The sequence below is a fragment of the Electrona antarctica genome (genome assembly GCF_951216825.1).
Source record: "Electrona antarctica genome assembly, chromosome: 7".
Lineage (NCBI taxonomy): Eukaryota > Metazoa > Chordata > Actinopteri > Myctophiformes > Myctophidae > Electrona > Electrona antarctica.
The window spans coordinates 27,602,254-27,616,177 of record NC_136812.1 but is presented as its reverse complement, the minus strand read 5'-3'; the positions used below and the strand labels follow the sequence as shown (position 1 = coordinate 27,616,177).

At 42.0% G+C, this 13,924-nt stretch overlaps 1 protein-coding gene across 2 annotated transcripts in view; it reads left to right on the top strand.

The window, feature by feature from the left end:
* The window catches only part of cachd1 (cache domain containing 1), a 106,201-nt gene that overhangs the window by 80,685 nt on the left and 11,592 nt on the right, over positions 1-13,924 (top strand). For both annotated transcript variants that reach the window (XM_079504937.1, XM_079504936.1), the window contains exons 16-24: positions 361-471; positions 2,300-2,422; positions 3,226-3,325; positions 4,197-4,313; positions 6,889-7,049; positions 7,136-7,222; positions 9,818-9,934; positions 11,839-11,990; positions 13,291-13,452. In XM_079504937.1, coding sequence (XP_079361063.1) covers positions 361-471; positions 2,300-2,422; positions 3,226-3,325; positions 4,197-4,313; positions 6,889-7,049; positions 7,136-7,222; positions 9,818-9,934; positions 11,839-11,990; positions 13,291-13,452 — 1,130 coding nt within the window. The remainder of the gene's footprint in view (positions 1-360; positions 472-2,299; positions 2,423-3,225; positions 3,326-4,196; positions 4,314-6,888; positions 7,050-7,135; positions 7,223-9,817; positions 9,935-11,838; positions 11,991-13,290; positions 13,453-13,924) is intronic.

The following is a 13,924-nucleotide window of genomic DNA, read 5'->3' as shown; positions in this document are numbered from 1 at the left end:
AAATCACGGCACTCTATCTTTAATGATTGATCAAATTTAAAAATGTTGTGTTGTGGTACGTCTGTCGGTTTTCAGCATAATACTAGTCATATGCCCAATATAGCAGATCTCCAAGCTCGCAACGTGTTGTGAGCTTGTAGGTCGGCAGGAGATTTGGTGTCAAAAGTGGTACAGAGCTGGGTCAACACGGGTCAAGTTTACTAACTCGAGACGAGCACATTAATATTATCCTGCTTTTACAGAAAATGGCATTGGAGCCGAATACGTTCTAGAACCCCAGGGAGGGGAATTTACTTTTCCTGCTTCACCCAGCAGATGGTTGCTCGGATGAGTGAACACGTGTTCTGCTGTGTTGTGTAGGTACCAGCATGCAGTGGCTAACCCTGGTCTCATCACCTTCACTGGTCCCTATCTGGATGTTGGAGGGGCTGGTTATGTCGTCACCATCAGTCATACTATCCATGCCTCCAGGTAAGATAACCCAACCCAGATAAACATTTGTGTACAAATGGAACCAAATGGACTGTAGGGTCCATAGAATCAGTATCGTCTTTATTGTCACATGTTAACAAGTAAAAAAGTGGGTGAAATTTGTTTTTGTGCATAGCTCCCATTGTGTTATTTTTTCCAAGAAACAAAGATTGGGAAGAAGAGAGGGGGGGTGGGTGGTTGGAGATCAAGGCAAGAAGGAACATTTTAGAAGCTTGTTCCACACGCAGACAGAACACTTGTATGCTCTTTCTTAACTAATTTACAAATGGCACAGCCGTAGGGACTCGCTTATCCTGTTTCCAGATATTTACAAGCTTGTTTCACAAACGGCACAACCGTAGGGGTCTCTCTTATCTTATGTATAGGCTGTACATCCATACAACCAAGGGGTCTCTTTTCTACGAGAATATAATTACACATAGTACCTGAGATAGTGTGTGTATATGTGTGTATGTATATATATATATATATATATATATACACACACACACATACATATATACACACATACTGTACATACATATTCTTATTGCGGTGTTTGTTTCCGGGGGAGGAAGAGATATGAATGGATTAAAACATGGCCACTGTATCTTAATGTCAATTTCAGTAATCTTAAAATACACCTTGTGGGGATTACCATAGTTTGTTTTACAGCAATAAAAATAAAATCTCAGTTGAACCAGTATCTAGCTTTTATCTATGAACCATGCAACTCACAGCGACGCATACTGTAGAAAGAGTTATTCTGAATGTTTATCAGGGTCTTTGATAAATCAGGATTAGTGTGTTATGTAATGGTTCAGTAAGCGTGTGTGCGCGCGTGCGCAAGGCCCAAGGGATTATTCAGTAGTTTGCTCTACACAACAAACTGGAAAAGACACACTGTGTGTGAGGGTGAGGTGTGTGTTGCATAGGCTACTGCTAAAGGTGAGGTGTGTGTTGCATAGGCTACTGCTAACGTTGAAGCAGTTTGTTTAATACAAAACAGTTTTGCATTTTCACGCATAGATGCATGTGCTCGCACACACAATATTGCAATGTCAAATGGACAGGATTGAAGGGCAGCTTTTCTAGCAGACATGAGATCTGCTCTTTTATGTCAGTTCAACATGTAAACACACTGCAATATTGAGCCCTATAATTAACCCTATTAATGACTTTCAGAATACAAGCAGAGCTTGTAGTTCGGCTATTTTGATAAAAAATAGATTTTGTGGTGAGTGAAAAAAGCAGTGGATCTACCATAGAGCCCTAGGCCCATGAAAAAAAACTGTAAGCAAGAGACAAAAGAACATCACATGGTTCTTAATTACTTTCTGGCAGTGCAAAATGGAAAGTTCAAGAACTAGACTGAAAGGGAAACTGGAGTTGGCAGAACATCTTTTTTTATTTTGTGCGTGTACACATGCGCGTGAGAACACATGCACATACACACAAATAAATACAGTGTGGCCAACAGATTGTTGATCACCTTTGACAAACAGTTCACATCTGCCAGCGGAAGCAGGGATTAAGACGCACACACACAAACATACACGGGGGGGGGGGCTTTGAGCCGAGTGTATAATAGCCTAGGTAACAACGGAACAACTGTTTTTTCAGGATGTGCAATGCTAATAAACTCAAAGTGTGTAATGTGTGTGTAACCTTTTCATCGTGCAGTGTTTTAGACAAGCAGATCCTCTAACAGTCGCACGCACGCACACACGCATGCACACACACACACACACACTAATTATTAACATATCTCCTACTCATCGTGTGTGTGTGTGTGTGTGTGTGTGTGTGTGTGTGTGTATGTCTCTAGCTCTCAGATGGCCTCTGGTTATGCTGTAGCAGTGATGGGTATAGACTTCACTCTGCGCTACTTCTATAAGGTGCTGTTGGACCTGCTGCCTATCTGCAACCAGGACAAGGGCAACAAGATCAGGTAATAATTATATGGAGAGATAGTCCATTCTTTTCCTTTAGACTGTTCTGTTCTAGGCTGTTCTTTTAGGTCTATTCATATTTATTTTATCTTGTTCAAACTGTTCTCCTCTTGGCTGTTCTTGTCGTGGCTTTTCCTGTATCTTGTACTCTAGACTAAACTCATATCATATTTCATGTGTACATAAGCAAGATTTGGTGTAGTGCAAGTGTAGGGCATCTCCCATCTGGACTAAATAATGGATCCCCATGCAGCTGGTGGAGGGGGCAGAACAGAACAAGGGAGTAAAACGAGCATAAAGCAGGAAGAAAGGGAGTGAACTAATGATGAAAGCATTCCACAGGCATCTTGGAGAAGATGTGCTGTTCACTCACTTTCTATTCTGTCCTACCCTCCCTCCCCACGCCCCCTTCTCCTCTGTTCCCTCACTCTCTTCATCTGATATTCTCTCTATTGCTATTTTAAACTACTTAACAAACAGGCATGGTTGGAGCGAGAGAGATGATTTATCAGGATCAGTATTTGGCAGATAGAAGAATATTTGGTATAGGCCTGGCGTAGGCAGAGGGTTTACTGGCCAGTATTTAGTAGAGGCCTGGGAAAGTATGAGCTAGGCATTGAATGTGTTAACTAGTGATATATTGTGCCTGATAAGTCGTTGCCGGGGACGAATGTTCTACAACAAGTCATGATTGTGTGGCAATAGTTCAACGTGTGTGTGTGTGTGCGTGTGTGTGCGCGCGCGTGCGTGCGTGTGCGTGTGTCTGTGTGTGTGTGTGTGTGTGTGTGTGTGTGTATTCTAGGTGCTTTATAATGGAGGACAGGGGATACCTTGTGGCCCATCCTACACTCATTGACCCCAAAGGTCATGCCCCTGCAGAGCAACAGCACATCACACACAAGGTAAAGACACACACGCACGCGCGCGCACATAGAGGTGATCACATACACCCTTATAGAGTAGAGCTTGTTCCATAGGTATGCTGCAGCGTCCCCTTTTGGCTGCATCAGAGGCAACACTTCAACTTAACATTAATAAGAAGAAACTGAAGAGAAACAGGTTTCTTCATTTGTGCTGCATTATGATGCCGTGCTAACACACCAGGAGATTTGATGTTCAGTTAATAGCAGTCAACTTCCTTCTTCCAAGACATTGCGTGCAAATAAACAAAATGAACGTATTGAGTTCATCGGCAACAAGCAAACGGAGACATATGTAAACAGTCTTATTCTAAACAGACGTATTCTGTTTGTCACACATGTGCCTGTGAACAAAGAGGCATGTAAACATGCACAGACACATGCATGGTCATGAACACAAACATCCATACATGAACTGCTTGAACTCCTTCAACTGAGAAACGGTCGCCATCTCAGATTTCAAATGATGTCTGAATCCCTGTCATGACGCATCATTAAGGATGTGGTATTGTAGCCATGGGATTGTTTGGGGGATTGAGGCTAGACGTTTTTCACTTTTATAGAGGATTTCTTTTTTCATAATGCATACTGTTACTGTTGAGCATATTTGAGCGTTTTAGGATTTTCCTACACATTTCTATTCTGTCTGTCTGTGTGTGTGTGTGTGTGTGTGTGTGTGTGTGTGTGTGTGTGTGTGTGTGTGTGTGTGTGTGTGTGTGTGTGTGTGTGTGTGTGTGTGTGTGTGTGTGTGTGTGTGTGTGTGTGTGTGTGTGTGTGTGTGTGTGTGTGTGTGTGTGTGTGTGTGTGTGTGTGTGTGTGTGTGTGTGTGTGTGTGTGTGTGTGTGTGCTGTAGGAGCCTCTGGTGGCCAATGACATCCTGAACCATCCAAACTTTGTCAAGAAGAACCTGTGTAACAGCTTCAGCGACCGCACTGTCCAACGCTTCTATAAGTTCAACACCAGCATATTGGTGAGTGTCCTCTATAGTCTATAACTGCAACACCAGCATATTGGTGAGTGTCCTCTATAGTCTATAACTGCAACACCAGCATATTGGTGAGTGTCCTCTATAGTCTATAACTTCAACACCAGCATATTGGTGAGTGTCCTCTATAGTCTATAACTGCAACACCAGCATATTGGTGAGTGTCCTCTATAGTCTATAACTTCAACACCAGCATATTGGTGAGTGTCCTCTATAGTCTATAACTTCAACACCAGCATATTGGTGAGTGTCCTCTATAGTCTATAACTTCAACACCAGCATATTGGTGAGTGTCCTCTATAGTCTATAACTTCAACACCAGCATATTGATGAGTGTCCTCTATAGTCTATAACTGCAACACCAGCATATTGGTGAGTGTCCTCTATAGTCTATAACTGCAACACCAGCATATTGGTGAGTGTCCTCTATAGTCTATAACTTCAACACCAGCATATTGATGAGTGTCCTCTATAGTCTATAACTGCAACACCAGCATATTGGTGAGTGTCCTCTATAGTCTATAACTTCAACACCAGCATATTGGTGAGTGTCCTCTATAGTCTATAACTTCAACACCAGCATATTGGTGAGTGTCCTCTATAGTCTATAACTTCAACACCAGCATATTGGTGAGTGTCCTCTATAGTCTATAACTTCAACACCAGCATATTGGTGAGTGTCCTCTATAGTCTATAACTTCAACACCAGCATATTGATGAGTGTCCTCTATAGTCTATGGGCCTGTACTCACGAGGACGTCGCGGGCTGTTCCCCGCCTAAGTTTTGTGAACGATATAAAGCTTTACTGCGTCTACATTGCGGTTATGTTAATTATGTACGGGTCTAGACGAGACCGGTAAACTGCTTCGTTTTCAAGATACAGCTGTAGTACATATATTGCCGGCCTGTAGATGGCCACCCAAAAATAAAGAAAAAGCTTATTCTAAGGCAATATGAAAGCATTTTATAAATTATACTATTGGTATTTCACACAGGTTTTGCCAAATAACTAATTATCTCAGATGCGCATATGACATAGGCTATCTAGGTCATATCAATTTAATCAGCAGAGGTTGCAGAGCAGTGATGCTTCTCACTCTGCACACACTGATTTACCAGCTAAAGTTGATGCCTACTTTAAAATCATAATATGACAAACCTTGGATTAATTCTTCTGAAAACGAGCAGCACGCACAAAGTAAGTGATTCACACATTCAGAGAGAGAGAGAGAGAGAGAGAGAGAGCGCGGGTGCGCTCTCTCTCTCTCTCTCTCTCTCTCTCTCTCTCTCTCTCTCTCTCTCTCTCTCTCTCTCTCTCTCTCTCTCTCAGATGATCATACAGCTCACAACGAGGAGCGGCATGGTACATTGTGAATTTATGAGTTTGACTTTGGAGATTGAATATATATTCGCTGGTGCGCAACACCTCTGAATGTCAGATAATTGCTCGTTTATAGATTGATTACACCTGCTGGCAGTGGCAGCACAGCTAATCATTGCACATAGGCTATAGCCTACAAAAGTATAAAAAAAGAGCAATTGGAAACAGTGAAAACAGGCCGTTTATAGAGGAATATGGACAGTAAACAATGTGTTTATCCTACCTGTGGTCTCTCAATGCAAAGCCGTTTTGAAGTTACACAAAGAATGTTTAATTTCCACCCAAGAAGAGAAGCACTTTGATGAGGTCCATGCATGCTTTGCACTGTGCACTGCGCAGTCAGACCTGCCTGAGAGGAACGTGCGGTGGCTGTGCTGCCTATCTTGTATAGCCTATATACTAATCTATTCTACAATACACCATTTAATAGTAACAATAATGTAGAAGATCCGTTTTTTTTCTTGTCTTTCCGGATTGGTAATCACCATAATTTATATCTGTTCTCCAAAAATAGCTCCTCTACAAGCTCGTGCATGCAGGCTGCAGATCGGCTATTTTTGGAGAAGAGATTTATAGACATTATGTGCAAATATAAAATAGCTGTGATACTTATATGTAAGTGGTTATGGTGAAATAAACCATTAACACTAGTTAGTTTGGAGGGGGCGAGGGGACTATGACATCACCGTTTCAGCAAATTAGGCGGCATTCGCTGTACACACGGAGACGTGAAAGTCGCGTCTCCAAACTTTCCCACTCTGGAAGGTAGTTTCAAAATTAGCCGTTAAAGTCCCCCAAAACGCCGTCTCCGTGTGACAAAAAGGGCAGATCGGCTAATTACTTGCCCGAGAAACACCGAAATCGTCCTCGTGAGTACAGGCCCTATAACTGCAACACCAGCATATTGGTGAGTGTGTTTGTGAGACTGTAGAAAACTAATGTTGAATGGAGAGAGAGACACAGTTAGGGAGACCATACCATTTTCTGACAGTGCTATGGCCCCTCCTTTTGGTCATTATCAGAACTGCAGCTATGATCAACCTCCAGTTGAACATGCATTATTTTAATTTTTACCTAACTTCTCACTCACTCACTCACTCACTCACTCTGTCTGTCTCCCTCTCTCCCTCTCTCTCTCTCTCTCTCTCTCTCTCTCTCTCTCTCTCTCTCTCTCTCAGGGTGACCTTACTAACCTGGTCCATGGCAGTCACTGTTCCAAGTACCGGCTGACTCGCATCCCTGGCACTAACGCCTTCGCTGGTATAGTCAACGAGACGTGCGACTCCCTGGCTTTCTGTGCCTGCAGCACTGTGGACAGACTCTGTCTCAACTGCCACAGGTATACCAAGCATGTCTGTCATTTTGCATAATATGTCATGTTTACTTCACGTTCAGAGAATGACATGTATATTTTCTGTTGTGCAGAATGGAGCAGAATGAGTGTGAGTGTCCATGTGAGTGCCCCCTGGAGGTCAATGAGTGTACTGGCAACCTCAGCTACACTGAGAACAGGTCAGTGATTATCATCATGCCTTTAACACTCGCATGACGGCAGTAATACCAACTACCACACAATCACACTTCAGATCAAATGTACTGTTTTGTCCTGCGTTCTCATTGGCCACTCTCTCCCCTAGGCTTCAAACGCCTTCCCGACACCTTCTCTCCCCGCAGCAGGGATACTATTGTCTTTTAAATATCGATTTATATTTAAATCCCACTCAAACCTCACATGTTGGCTATGCTTCCTTTGGTTATATACAATAACTTGAGCTTGAAATGGGCACAGGGGTTTAGGAAATGTGCCGACTGATGAAACGCTGTAACGAGAGCTACGCGGTTCATACACTCATAGGTCAAGTCTGTGACACCACTGCCACAACCTAAAGCCTGATTTAAAAGACACTTCTGCATACGTCACAGACTATTACTTAGAGTCATGAACTATGACACTTTCATACACACGCATGCAGTAAATTCCTCCGAGAGCTTCATGAGCAAAGATAATCAACTTCAAAATATCGGTCAGGAAGACTGCTTCCATTCCTTCCTGTAAGTATTTTAGGGGAATGTAGTAAATTAATTCATTATTAGATGGGTTTAAATTGTGAAAGTTTACAAAACATCCGTTATATGCATCATCTCTGTTCCATTACAATGGAAGGTTCAATGCAATTAATTTCCACTTGGGGATAACTAAAGTTCTCCTGTATTAAATGAGTGTTACTGTTACTATACTACTACTACACTTTATACAGTGTATAGTATACAGTTACACTGTATACCATACAATGGTATTGCTGTCACATGAAAGGCACTGGCACCTTTCCAAGCGATGCGTAGCACTGCCGACCAAGAGTGTCCTTGCATAAAGTCTCACTTTTTTGTGTCCCTTTTCAGTATTTGTCCCTTTTGAAGGGCTTTACTAAAATGGAATCGCTGATGTGGTTATTTGGTTTGGATTGAGTATTAGTCTTTGAAGCTGATTCATGTTTGTTGCCAGGATTTGATGCCATGAGCCTATCTCTTTTTCTCTCAGGAGAAATGACTCTGCAGAAATAGTGATTGCATTGAATAATGTTAAAACTTAAAAGAGAAACAAACAGACAGACAAACAATACGACAATAACAAGAAATGCAATGAATGCCAAGCTTAAAGCAGAAATAGACAATCTTCAAGCTTACAGCATGACACGGTGTGAGGTTGTAGATCGTCTATTTTTGGTGCACGACACTGGTCCACAACTAAGAGCAAATCAGGCATAACCCCAGCCCCTAAACCTAACCTGTAAACTCCCCAAACCTTTGTTTAACCATAAACAATCATTTCTATGTTAAGGAGCTGAAAAAATACAATGTATCATATATTTCTCTAATTCTACCATACTTATGGGGACATATGGCCCTCACAAGTATATTCATGCACACGCACACATTCATGCACATGCACGCACACACGCACGCATTCATGCGCACACACACACACACACACTCTATAAAATGCCAGTTTAACTGTACTGTCTACTTGCCAGCCCATAGAGCCCCATTGTGAACCCGGACATTTTGAGTACCCTAAAGTTTTATGTTATAAATGTTGAGTATGGGTCCCCAGCATCTAGAAACTGCCGGATGCTAACTTGCATATGTTATGTTAACATAATAAGCTGGTGTACCATTAACAACCTATAGGCTACAGTATAAGGCAACATTTCATTATGCTTTAAGTAGCATGTGATGGGTCAAACAGGTTTTTCATGATTCTGAATTGTTGTACAAAGAAGTATAACATAGGGGCTTAAGTATTCAATTTGACTGGTCGATTTAGTAGATTGTAAAAAAAAATCAGATTTTCCTTTGTGTCATTTTGTTAAAATAAACATGCTTTAAGAATAAGCATAATCGCTAAGAAAATGATGGATAGTCGCAGCCCTACTGTGTTGGTTCTTCAATGTCTGTTACATTTTTCTTTGTTGTTGCTGTCGGGTGGAAAGCTTGTGTGTCCAAAACCGTTCCTTTTTCATTATTATTTAAAAAAAAACATTTTAAAATTATGAAAATAGCCGAATTACAAGCTCACAAGCGTGTTGCATCGCCTTGCGTTGCGATCTTGTAGATCATGTATTTTCACTACCTTTGCGTGACATTTGTATGATGAATTAGGGCATTAAGTTTAAATAATTATGGAGATGCAAGGTTTCTCTCCGACGGCAATGATGTGCTGTCACTGTCAAGAGTGTCATGTCCGTTACTCTTATTTAATTGTTGTCTCTCTCCGCGCCTTTTCTTTTCATAGCATCCAGGTCTTTTGTCAACAGCGTGGCAGCCTTGCAAATGCTAATTTCTCTTTTGTCATTCTGATTTGACCATCAAACTCCCCCCGTGGTTTTGTCGAGCAGTTTTGAGTATTCTTCCCCTTTGAGGTGCTTTGTTAAAAATGGTTTTGTCTTTTTTTTGAGTGCATGTTTTAATTGAAGTGTTTTGATTGAAATGCGGTGGCATTCTTTGAAGCCGGTTCAAGGGGTTTGATACCATTACCCATTGTTATATATTGGACTTTAAATGTGTGTGTGTGTGTGTGTGTACACTGTGTATTTATGTGTCTTATAGGAACCCCAGCTGTGAGGTTCATCAGGAGCCACTCAGTCTGAGTATGATTGACCCAGGACTTCAGGACAGCCTGCCTCAGTGCATCAACACCCGCTGTAGTCAAAGATACACCAGCAGGTACAGCGCACGCACGCGCACACACACACACACACACACACACATACGCGCACCCAATTCAAATGAGCTTTATTGGCATGAGAAAACATACATTGCCAAAACAAGTGTCAAAATATAATAAACTGTTAAAAATCGGAAAAGTATATACAGTTGAATGCTGTACCCCAATTTTATGTTTGTTTTATGTGACATTGAATCGTTATATACAGTGCATGTTATATAGCAGGGGTCCTCAATAGGCGGACCGCGGTCCACAACCGGACCACGGACCACCTCTCTGTGGACCCTGGGGGGAAAAAAAACAACTTGACAAAATAAAAGTGTTCTTTGTGCCTCAACACAATACCTCTCATTTGCTGTGAATTTTTGTGAAACATTTTATTTCCATACTCTGCACCCCAGTATTGGTTGGTTGGGAGGGGATCCGATTTGTATAAGCTTGCCTTGGTGTGACTGTACTAAAAAATATAGGGATCGGACCTTAGTCTTTTTCAAAAATGATTAGTGGACCTTCAGCATTTCTAGTTGAGGACCCCTGTTATATAGGGTATAAAGCTTTTTTGAAACAAATAGTAGCAATCTTTTGCAGTCACTCTGGTACAAATGGCAGCATTCGTTCTCGAAACTATTTAAATAGTATAGAAAAAAAGCTTCAGATTTAAAATGTGTTAAAGGTAGCAGCTCTGTTTACATTAGGTCTAGCGGTCTACTACAGATAGTAGTCCTTAGGGTGGTTGTACATTGTACACACACAGAGATAGTAGTCCTTAGGGTGGTTGTACATTGTACACACACAGAGATAGTAGTCCTTAGGGTGGTTGTACATTGTACACACACAGAGATAGTAGTCCTTAGGGTGGTTGTACATTGTACACACACAGAGATAGTAGTCCTTAGGGTGGTTGTACATTGTACACACACAGAGATAGTAGTCCTTAGGGTGGTTGTACATTGTACACACACAGAGATAGTAGTCCATAGGGTGGTTGTACATTGTACACACACAGATAGTAGTCCTTAGGGTGGTTGTACATTGTACACACACACACACACACACACAGATAGTAGTCCTTAGGGTGGTTGTACATTGTACACACACAGATAGTAGTCCTTAGGGTGGTTGTACATTGTACACACACAGAGATAGTAGTCCTTAGGGTGGTTGTACATTGTACACACACAGAGATAGTAGTCCTTAGGGTGGTTGTACATTGTACACACACAGATAGTAGCCCTTAGGGTGGTTGTACATTGTACACACACAGAGATAGTAGTCCTTAGGGTGGTTGTACATTGTACACACACAGATAGTAGTCCTTAGGGTGGTTGTACATTGTACACACACAGATAGTAGTCCTTAGGGTGGTTGTACATTGTATACACACACAGAGATAGTAGTCCTTAGGGTGGTTGTACATTGTACACACACAGAGATAGTAGTCCTTAGGGTGGTTGTACATTGTACACACACAGAGATAGTAGTCCTTAGGGTGGTTGTACATTGTACACACACAGAGACCAAGAACATCAGACTATAAGGTAGCACATAACACGCCCGTACACAACATACATTCATAGACCAACAGGTACGCAAGGGAAACTATGCATTGCATATAATAAAATATTACATATATTAACAAGTACATATAATTCACACTCACTGTAGCCATTAAAGCCTAATTTATGTTCCGTCGCATGCCGGAAATAGCAGACCTACAAGCTCACAGCGCATTGTGAGCTTGTAGGTTGGCTATTTCCTGTTGTGTGAGAAGAACCTCATTTCTATAGTATGTGCTCTTTTACCATTTGCCAAGTGAACATCTTCTTGATCCTTGGTGCATTCGTCACACAGAAACAAACTAACTGGCTATTGGCTTACTCTGGAATCCTGTGTTCTCTTTCAGTGACTGCTTCGGTGTGTTGGACTGTGAGTGGTGCATGGTGGACAGTGATGGCAAGACCCACCTGGACAAGCCCTACTGTGCTCTGCAGAAGGAGTGTTTTGGTGGCATTGTAGGGGCCAAAAGTCCTTATATGGATGGCATGGGACTCGCAGGTGAGTTGGAAATCACCTCAAAATTAGAACTGTTAACCACTGTAAGCCATATTTAATACTTTGTCTTATGATGGTGTTGCACAGCGAAAAATGCTGATCTACAAGCTCATAATCTGTCACATTGCGATAAACTGTGAGCTTGTAGATTGGCTATTTTTGCTATTGTTAATTTTTTCTAAATTGGACTATAAAGAAACGTCCGTAGCCTTAACACTCAGGATTTTGCTGCGTACTGTTAAATTACTTGAATTGTAATGGGGTCTTCTGGGTCAATGGATGCAAATGGATGTTGACCGACTTCTCTTATTTCCTTGATGCTGATGCGTTTTGACGATAGCATGATAGCTGCCAGTGCCAGGTGGCAGGTGGCAGCTATCATGCTATCGTGGCTACGTGCTAGCTGTGTTGTTAGGGAAGCATAAAGAGTGCAGCATAATGTACCGCCAACCTTAGACATATACAGGTAGACGCCTCTTCAACCATAGACATATAAAGGTAGACGCCTCTTCCGGCTCTGGGGTGTCTGTATCTCAATGGAAGGCAACATGGAGGCAAGGGGAGGCGATATTGTCAAGGGGCCAGTGAGGCTATTCAACGTTGAAGGTCTGGGCCCTAGTGGTAGGAGGAGGGACTACAGGCGGACCCGTGGATTCATGACCGGGAAACCCCGTGCAGCTGGGCTTTAACATTGAGCGCTCGGTTGCATACGTCACCCCGGACCTCAAATTTGAGGTCCGGAGGAGGTACTTCCGGCAGTCTTCCGGGTGCTTCAAAACGCCACTGAGCAACTTCATAGAAATGAATAGCTTGGGGGCGGGGCTAGTGCTCCAGTTCGGTCTCTATCCTTTATATACTCTATGGATATTGTCCGCAAGCTTTCCCAAGATTCCTTGCGAAGCATACGGAAGCAAAACGGAAGAACGGAAGGGGGGCGATCGGTAGACCAATCAGAGGCGTGTGCCTTCAAGATTCCGCTTGACTGCCTCCTCCCGTTGGAGACAGGTCGCCAATGAGGCATCTATATTTTTTAATATCTATGCCGTCAACAGGCGCAATTCAAGTTGCAACTTATTGAGCCACCAGAGGGAGCCTCTGTAGCTCTTTTCATAACCTCCAGTAATAAGCTCCAGCTTATCGACAGAAGGTTTCACTTCCTCTGCTTCCTTCTGTCTGTATTTCATCTCTTTCAATTCAATCACTTCAAAGGGGGGGGGGGCTGTATCAGCAAGAGAAAGCATATGTTTACATCGCCCAAAGCAAAAGTGGAACAAAACAATCGATTTCTCTTTCTCTCTCCCAGATGAGGAGGTGGCATCTTTGAACATGATCAAGAGTGCTCCGGTGGGTCCAGTAGCTGGGGGTATTATGGGATGCATCATGGTGCTGGTGCTGGCCGTGTACGCCTACAGACACCAGATCCACAGGCGCTCACACCAGCACATGTCCCCACTGGCTGCACAGGGTAAGACTGAGGAGGGAATACTATACCATACACAGTTACACACTAAGCACCTCATTTATTTGTAAAGCGCTTTTTTGTCCTCTACAATACAAAAAATAAATTAAGGCAGATGGTAAAAATGAATAAAATTAAATAAATAAACTGAGACGAAGGTGAAAAGTGTGCAAGGAAGTAAGAGTAAATAGTGTTACTTGTATACAGTGTTACCTGTATAATTCCATATATACTAGGTAATATACAGTATATAATTATATATTCCATATGCAGCAAGCAGCAGCATTTACTCCTACCTGATTGAATGATCCAGAGAAACAGATTAGAAGAAAAATCCTTTATTCTTAACTTAGTTATGAGTTAAACACTAAGTTAAACCTGTCAGGTTTAACTTGTATTGTAATATTATGTTGTGATGTCACAGTCACTGAGTTTTTTGTAGTCCATTTTTCTAAATATTTTCTTATTTTTCCACTTT